This window comes from Cynara cardunculus (genome assembly GCF_001531365.2).
Source record: "Cynara cardunculus var. scolymus isolate 2C chromosome LG 2, CcrdV1, whole genome shotgun sequence".
Lineage (NCBI taxonomy): Eukaryota > Viridiplantae > Streptophyta > Magnoliopsida > Asterales > Asteraceae > Cynara > Cynara cardunculus.
This window is the reverse complement of record NC_037529.1, coordinates 59,975,091-59,984,618: the sequence shown is the minus strand read 5'-3', so window position 1 is coordinate 59,984,618 and position 9,528 is coordinate 59,975,091. Positions and strand designations below refer to the sequence as shown.

General features: G+C 35.9%; 1 protein-coding gene across 1 annotated transcript; it reads right to left on the bottom strand.

Moving 5' to 3' along the window:
- On the bottom strand, positions 1 to 5,659 carry LOC112506849 (WD-40 repeat-containing protein MSI1). Its single transcript, XM_025111149.1, has 6 exons — positions 5,200 to 5,659; positions 2,865 to 3,191; positions 1,305 to 1,457; positions 640 to 764; positions 456 to 551; positions 1 to 335 (listed from the first exon to the last, which is right to left on the bottom strand). The coding sequence occupies exons 1-6, from the start codon at positions 5,542 to 5,544 to the stop codon at positions 110 to 112; spliced, it is 1,272 nt and encodes a 423-aa protein (XP_024966917.1). The 5' UTR covers positions 5,545 to 5,659; the 3' UTR covers positions 1 to 109.
- Between the last annotated feature and the right edge of the window lie 3,869 nt (positions 5,660 to 9,528).

The following is a 9,528-nucleotide window of genomic DNA, read 5'->3' as shown; positions in this document are numbered from 1 at the left end:
TGACAGCTCTAATAACCTGTATCTTTTATAACACAACATAAACCATTCATCAGACAGAATTAAAAGAAAAGGGCATGGCTACTTGTTCATATAGTTATGTCTTTTCACATTAAGCACCTCTGGATTCCTCTGCAGGCATATCATCTTCATCATGGTAGATGTTTTCAGCCATCTGCCATATTTGAAGTATGTTATCTTCTGCAACGCTCGCAACCACCCAGTCTTCACATGGATTCCATGAGAAATCCGACACTTTACTTGTATGACCACCGTGTATAAACAGCAACTCCGGTGGCCCATCCTCAGCATCCTCCGCCGTCTGTTCCTGGTCAATCCTGTCATTTACTTAAATTCGTGAGATTTTTCACAACACCGTAAGTTACCCAAAATAGGAATCAGAAAAAGTATGTTACATTTGTCATTTGCAAAAAAAGAAACCAAATGTTAATCGATACCTGCTAAGATCCCACACCATGAGTCTTCTACCAAGACAACAAGAAGCTAAGATTGTCTCGTTCTGTGGATTCCATCCAACCTGGAACACCTCCTCCCTGCGATAACATGAAACAACAATTCGATTGGAACTGGAAAGAAAAACACAAAGGCGAGGACGATTGATGGATGTGTAACAGCTCTTACTTGTGACAGTCGAAGGTATGGAGGGCAGTGTTGATTTTTCGTAAATCAAACAATTTCACAGTCTTGTCTGTTGACCCCGTTGCCAAAACCCACTCGTTAAAAGGATTGAATGCCAAGCAGTTAACCTACCTCAAAAACATGAATAAATCATAAATTCGCATAACTGTATGCCTGCCAAACCAGTAAAACCATCTTTAAGTCTCCTAACTGTATGCCTGCCAAACTAGTAAAACCATCTTTAAGTCTCCTAGAAAAAAAAAGTTACTTCCTGGGAGACATAATCCCAAGCAACTATATTCTCCCGCCTTCCTAAATTCTATTTTAGTTTATCCCAAATGGCCAAAATAACTGTCCACTTCCAGAAGTGCCTACTTTCCAATTCTATGCTTAATTAGTGAGAATTTCCTAACTCTCACTATAAATAAGGGTAAAATTGTCATTTAGTTAATTAAGAAGTGTGATAATTACATTCTAAAACTGTGTGCCTTTTTTATTGTGGACATTTATTTTGGGACGGAGGGTGTATAAGCCACAGGTCGAAGAGCATTAGGACATAAGTTAGCTGAACCCCACATAAGAGATCATCATTATGATTTATTAGTTTTTTACATAGGACCGATTGATATTTGATATAGATAAGCAGAACAATGAAATATTGCACTTACCTCACTTTGATGAGCCATTACACTTTGGATAGGCTTGGTAACTGATGGAGACCGGAGATCCCATATGTGCAAGTATTGATCATCACCACAAGAACCAAATAAGTATTCATGCCTCAAATGCCATGCTACATCTTCTACAACACCATCATGAACCTATCAAACATGAAAAAGCTTACATTCTTGTATGCGTGCATGTATGTGTCGCAAGAAAAGAGATCAAATAATAATCTACATATTGTTCATCTTCTATTAGCCTAACTCACTGTTGCTCTTTCTATATCTCTGTACAAAAAAGGCTTTCATCATATTTACATAGTTGCATGTCTTCTTATGAAAGTCCACATCACGGTGAAAGGGTAACAAAAGACAGGTTAATATGTGATGATCTAATTTTGATGAATGTGAAACAGAGATACATAAACTTTTAGGTGTAAATGTGAAAACAAAACCTAATTCTTGACTTCATACCAAGTAGAACCATTTTTTCTGAAACTAAAGTCAATATTTGTAGAATGGTAGCCATGGGTTGGATTCCAGTGAGAATGAAAGTTATGGTGAGAAGGGTAAGAATGCATCTCCACCCTTGGATCAATCCTAATTGAAGAGAAACACTAGATCAACACTGATGAGATACACTGGATTAATTCCCTTCTAAAGCACAATCCATGGGTTGGTTCGAGGTTGGAAGTGATCAAGGGTCCAAATCCCTTCTTATACTTCTCACCTTAACTCCTATTCTCACACGATCTTTTGTCCGGTAGCCATTCTATATTTTCCAGAGTAAGGGTTAAACATAGGTTTTGATCAAACATGTAGATTCCAGGTTGACCTCTTCTACTGAGCCTCGGGGTACCCATTTTCCCTTATACTTGAGGAATCTAGGTTAACCTGTTCAAGTGAAAGTACGACACTCTACCTTCCACCTGCTATGAACTTGAATTAAACTTTAAAGACAGTTGGCCTTTCTTAACTTGCTTATGCAACTATGTACTCAAGACGCTTTCCTTTTACAGGTTGAAGCCAGCTTCAGTAGGATTGCAACATTTTTAGCAGTTTTATATCTTCGTCATCATTTTATAAGGAATTATTCATAAAATAATTCATGAAGACAAGTGAAGCCTTTAACTGAACCTACTTGTTTAAGAATAAGCATCCTAATATAATGTCATTCCTTGAATCATATAACTAGAATTAACAATTTTGAAACTGTAACTAATTAACTTTTAGGAATTTCATCATGAAAGTGTTGGTTTTCATCTACCAGTAAGTTGCAAAACCTGTCATCCCAAGTCACACGTTATAGCTAGTCAATTCTTAGCCAAGTTAGAAATACTGAAGAGGTTATTGTCCAAACCTCACCAAGCATCTTATGGAAGTGATAAATAATTTATTGGGCTGATTCAACACAACCAAACTATGTGACTGATTTTTAAATCCATCTAATTTCACTTTAAGTCAGCAAACTGCCACTGCCACTATATAGAATTGTATATATGCTGCAGCAAAGGGGCATGTTAGCTATGATGAAGTTATATAAATCTCTCCAGTCAATAAACGTACCTTAAATATTTGCATAGCATCCAGGGTTTTGTTTTTGGGGGTTCCATTAATGTCCCACAAGCAAATTTGGGCATCATCAGAACCGCTCAACAAATGACCCTGCTTGAACTTGCTCCATGATAGGCCATATCCCTCGGTGTTGTGGCCCCGTAATCTCATATCAGGACTGCACGCTCCATCTAGAGGAGGCTTAGATGGGTGTTTGCTATAATCAAAGACATAGACTTCTGCACTGACCGTCTTTGTGGCAATAATGAAAGGGTTTTGGGGCATATAACGAGCCCTGTTCACCTCTCCATCATGATTTATTTGCTGGATTATTTGTACCTATAAGAGAAAATCATATACAGCAAAGATATCAAAGAAAGATGAGCCAATTTTACTCACACGCATAGGAAACATATACAAGAAAAGTAAAGGCAAAAGTACAATCTGCTGAGATAGACCATCAATTAGATCAGAAGGTTGGGGTTCACGGATAACAAACCCTGTGAGACTTAGAATATAAATTTAAGATGTTAAAAGTATAAAAGATAAGGGGGAATTGTTGTATGCACCAGGATGTCAAAAGTATGACATACTGTTGAATTGATTCAGGGACGTTGCATTTATTAATTAAGTTCACCCTCAAGATATGACATATCCAAGTTGTAAATTAACTGTTACAAGTTATATAAAATATAACCAAACACTTAAACTTATTTTCCCTTATCCAAGAGAGTAGCCACACACAGGTGCTTGCTCAAACCATACAGCGAAAGGTGCTTCGCTTCATTTAAAATCAAAATTCAAAAAAAAAGAAAGAAATTACTGCTCAACTTGAAGATCATGATACGACCAAAAATAAATAACCAATTATAAACACTTATTTACTGCAGAGTACAGATGCAGCCATGTCTGACTCAACATTAATTGCTATAAGTCTATAACTGTTAACATATAAATACTTCTAAGCAAAAAGATAAACAGAAATAATATCAAACCTGAAAACTCTAAAGTGAGCAAAAACGATATATATCCTTATACCGTGGTTAGAGAAAAACATCATCCAACCAGAGCAGCTATAGCGGTTCAGAAATAGCCCCCAACATATCCATCTTATGTAGCCACAGAAGATGTCAAAGTTCTAATGGCTCATTTGATATCTTCTCCAATCCCCAAGATTTCAGAACTACTCTATATAGAAACTGAGCAGATAAATTAAGTAAAGAGAGTGTTGGACTGAACTGAACAGCACACAACAGCAGAAGTGAACTTGCATTCTTTACACCTTTCGACTTCAAAGAACATTCTCTGGACCTCACAAAACTGCAGAAAGTCCCTAAACTACTAAACTGTCTGGATATTGCAATATAGACTCTAAAGTGGCAAAAGAGACCCTGACTTCAAGAATTTTGCAGACAGACCCTTAACTTCCTGAATTTTCTAAAATGACACCTAGATTGAGAAAACACTGCAGAAAAATAAAAATATAATGAGATGGTCCGCATATCTCACGTTAAATAAAATCTCAAGATAGTTTGACTAGAACAACGTATTTCCGTCTGACTAATATATTCATGAATAGATAAAAAAATTATAAAAAAATACTTCCAAGTCAATGTGGCAAAAGGTACTGGCACTTTGCATCTCATGGTCACACAAACACATCTACAGACAAATGAACAAGCAAACAACTATTTTGCTGATTGTCTGGAGACTTAAACAAGCAATCACTCAACAAACGTGAACTGACGAGTGAAGAGTAGGGACAGAAGTTTCTAGCAAGAATTAGAATATCAAATAAGGAAAGTTTTTTTCCCTATTAACCCTAGTTCCACAAGGAAAAAAAATACCCAAATGGCAATTACCTTACACAACATATGAATCTTTGCTCAACTGTCAAGAAACACTAACCTTTGCTTCTCGTGCAACATTAACCAATTTTCAATTGTAAGATCACACCAAAATGCAGTCACACAGACACAATGACAGACACAAAAAACCTGTCTCCCAAGATATCGCCCTAATACAGTTCAAATCACCATCAACCCTTTATGTGTATATAAAACACTATAAGGCTTCAGAAAGTTCGGTTAACAATTAAAAGACACCAGTCTTTATCTCAATCAAGATACCATATACGAAAAACACCAAAACTTATCGAGCACATACATAAACTTACTGAACCCTGCCTAATTTCACAAAAAATACAGAGAATTATAGCTCAAAATAAATATAAAGCAGTTTTTAAAGCTACACCCCTACAGAACTGTAAAAGGACAACAACAAACAACGCGGTTGTCGATTTCAGACAAAAATAACGCAAAGTAAGCACAAGTTCACAAGCACTAACCTTGCCATTGGCGCAACCAAACCCTCCAAAATCGGAGCGATCGTCGTCGTAATGACGAGCATCGTACTCAGCATCTTCAAGGGGCAACTGAACCTGAGCGAGCATAAGATAATTAGGCTCATTCTCTGATGTGTGGGTTCCAAGAATCAGCTTCTGGACGGAGTAGTCCTTTCCGGCGGGCTCATCACGGTCCGGAAGCCATTCTACGGTGAGCGAAGGCCACTCGAGCGCATGTGTGATGACCAAATCGTAAAGAAACGGTGTGTTCTTTTTCCAAATTTTGTACTCTTCGTTGATGAGCCTCTCCTCTATCTCCCCTCTCATATCGTCTTCATCTTTCCCCATAATTTTCTTGAAATTGCAGTAGATTTTGATGTGCAATGAGTGTGAATCGCAATTGAAAGATTTGATTTTGGGGGTTCTTTGAAGGTCCGAGAATCGGAGGGAAGAAAAGAGAGAGAGAGAGGATTGTTCCTTTTGGTAAACGAGTGAAGGGTTTTACCGTATACTTGTGTTGGGCCGATTTTTATTCGATGGGCTTCTAAACATTTTTATTCGACGGGCTTCTATTTGGCATTTGCATAATGGTTTGATTTAAAATAATTAAGTGATTAAAATGTTTAAAAATCTTTATATGATATAATGTAGAATGAAATGTTGTTGTTTGGTAACTGTTCTGAATGGGCGGTCTAAACTGAATGACACCAAATTATCATTTTGACTTTCTGTATGATTTAGTTCTGAAAAAAAAATATAATTGTTTGATAAATATCTGAATAAAACAATTACTTTACAAATATAGATATTAGCAGTGCATAAACAATACACAAAACCTTTCTAGTTCAAGATGGTCCAATATCGTTGACACTTGTAACCCCTCTTTTAGGTGATTGTCTAGAACTCAAATGGCATATCCTACACACCATCTCTCTACCACCATTATCATCCAATTTCACATCAATGGACTCATTTGTGTTGTTTGCTTGAGTTTGATCTCACCATGATCACACTTTTCTGTAAAACAACTTCATCAACAACCATAGTTGAACTACTAGAGCTCTTACTACCTTTTTGATCAAGATTGCCTAACACAACAAGTGATTGCTTCAATCAAAACAAGTGATATATCTCACATTCTAAACATCACCAGATCATTAATAGTGCGACAAATAAGGAAGAGCCATATGAATCTCTCAAGACAATGCCGAAGCTGGTCACTTTTCATGGATTATGGTTTTTGGTGCGAGCAGGAACATAATTGATGAAAGTTGCCCAACATAACTCATGTTGTAGAGAGCTAGTAAGAACATTTTGACATTTAATAGAAAAGCACTAAAAATAGGTTATAACTGTAACACTCCATGTATCAAGTGAGGATAGCAGTCTCAAAGGATGTCAGTGTCTATGAAGCAACAAAAAGTAACAAATAGAATGTTTTCTCTCCTAATTTACTCACTCACTCAAACTTACATGCATATCTCACTGTTACTTTGCCACTCTTCCTTTTGTTCCATGATCCTTTTTCTATATCGAACTATTGTCTCTAACAGCAATGACTTCATGTTGCCAAACATGTAGTTTAACCAAGGTCTTTGACATTCAAAGGAATTAACACTTTCATTAAAACATCCAACTTTTGTATTGATAGAGTGTTCTTAATTTAAAACTTATGTGTAGAATCCCAGAGCATTTGACTTGTCCACATTGGAGAAACAATCGTTTCCCTTGAGCTTATAGAAAGTATGGTTTTGATTACTTGGTGAAATTAGGGCAGCTGATTATAGAAATCATGGAGGGAGGAGCAAGTATGTGGGAAAATATGATATACTTTGTGAAATTGAGAGATTTCACATAAACAAATGAACGGTCGGTCGCTTCTCAGATTTCAAACAAGATGGGATATTTTATGTTATTAAAATGAATTGTTAGTAAATGTCTTTTATATGATAAATGTTAACAGGGTAAGAGTCTTCTCTTTCATTTTCTGACGGGTGGCAGACTCAGAAGTTTCTCTAAGCAGGTGTACCTTTAAAGTGGATCAAAGATCCATAAAATCACAGTTTGACTTGAGGATAAGTCAATACGGTTTGACCAAGAAAAAGTTAATTATTCGATTTGGGGAATAAAATACATTTTTTCAAATGGAATCAATTTTGATATTTAAGATAAATAAATCGTTGTCTTGAAAATGAGATAAAATGCGGCGCTTTTAAGATGAATTGCATTGAGAAGGATAATAAATCATGAAAACTGGAATAAAAATCCCCTTGTGGCCACGAAGGTTCAAATGCGGTGACTCCGGGCTATCTGCAAAGCAGGTGGTCGCCCTTAGATTAGTCGACTCGCATAGCGGGTTGGATATCCAGATTAATAAAAAAAATCATGAAAAATAATAATAAAATCAAATTGGGAGAAAAATTAACAAAAAGTTGTCTTAGCATAAAGGTAGTAATGTCTTTAATTGAACCTGAGGTTGTGAGTTTGATCCTTCTAACTATACTTTTGTTGTTTATGTTTTCAGAATAGCACTGTAAGGCCTGAGTTAATACCCTGGACCGGCCCTGGAGCCTAAACTTTAAATACAAAAAATTGAACTTTTACTTGAAATAAGATTCAAACATATGACCTATTGTATATGAAGTGCTAATCCAACCATCTCATCCATGTTTAATTTATGTTACAAATTTGGTTTCAAAGTATTTAAGAGGATCCCTCAAAATCAAGCGGGTGCATCTTTCAGATGCCTAAGTTTTATTCTTTTGTAATAATCAAGTGAGCGAGTGTAACACCCACGATTTTCGGAATTGCTTTTGTGATTAATCACATTATCGAGTGGTATCAAAGATAATAGTTGCGAGGGTTTTATATAATTATTATATTAAGATGGTTGGAGAACTTTCGGGCATGAAAAACGAAGAAATCGTGCTATGAGAGACCAACATGACTTTCAATGCGGACATTCTGGGCGGGTGACTTCTAGTGCGACTTTCTGAGAAATCCGGAGGACTTTCCATGCTATTTTTGCCGTGTGAAAACCCACTTTAAAGCATGTCAGCGCGAAAAATGTCTGATTTTTGGGGGTTTTCCCATTTCTTCACCCCCACCTCTCCTCTTCTATCATTTTCTCTCTAAATTGAGTTATTGGGAAGCTTGAGATCCGATTTTAAAGGCCAATAAAATCATTTCTTGATGATTTGAAGTTGTTAGAAGGTTGAAGGTAAGATCTAAACTACCATATTTTGATCTAATGTTTGGTCCCTTTTCACCCTCAATCCTCATTTCTTCTTTGATGGTATATTTGTTGAGATTTGGGAGTAGGTGAGGTGTTCTTTAAAGCTTCCTAGATCTAGAAGTTTAGCCTTGGGATCTATTTTTACCAATGGAAACTAGAGGGTGGGTTTGGAATCTAGGTTTAACCTAACCAAGTAAGGTGAATTCATGTTGCTTTGTGAAAACTATGTACATGCCAAAAATGTTCATTTTGATGTATTGAAGTGTCTTTATTGATATCTATAAAATGTGTTAAATACTTGATGAGATTTGCATCTTTGGGCATATTTGATTTTATAAATATTGTAAAATACATATCTTTGGGTTTTTGACATTTTGATAAATAAGTCATAAAAGTAAATGTCATTTTGTTGCTTTATTGTATAAATTAATATTATTTGATGAAAATACACTCCTAGTATATTTGGTTTTATAAACCACTTGAAAAATGCATATTTTTTATGTTATGAGGCATTTTGGAAATATAAATAGTATTATCTCATATGGAAAAGGCAAATGATGGATTTTTTAGTTAATCATACTTTTGGAGCATAAATTTGCATAAACGTGGATTAAATGCGTTTAATTGCTTATATTGACTTTTATTTGAGTAGTCAAATAAATGTGGAGTCATTGGGTTGATTTTGGCTCATTTGAGTTTTGGGGACCTTTGTCCAGTCTAATTTTTTCTTTGTTAAGCTTTAGACATGATATGCCTTTACTGCATTTTTATTTGAGAATTATATGTATTGAATGCATTAGTCATTCATTTGGAATCATGTAATTTACACTGTAATGCATTGGATCCATAGACATATGAGTCAGTCGTTTTTAATAGGTGATGAGTCTTGATGTCCTCACTCTGTGGCCAATGCTCGAGTAGGCATTATGATCGTCTCGGTATTGCGGAGGTGAAATTTTGTTACGCGGACTCTAGGACCGTTAGACTTGTAGTTTTGGTGCTTTAACCCTTATGCATGAGGGTTAAATGCATTGGTTGTCAATTAGAAAGTTTGAGGTTCCTATCTTGAATGTTAGAGAGTAGACACTAGATGTCGA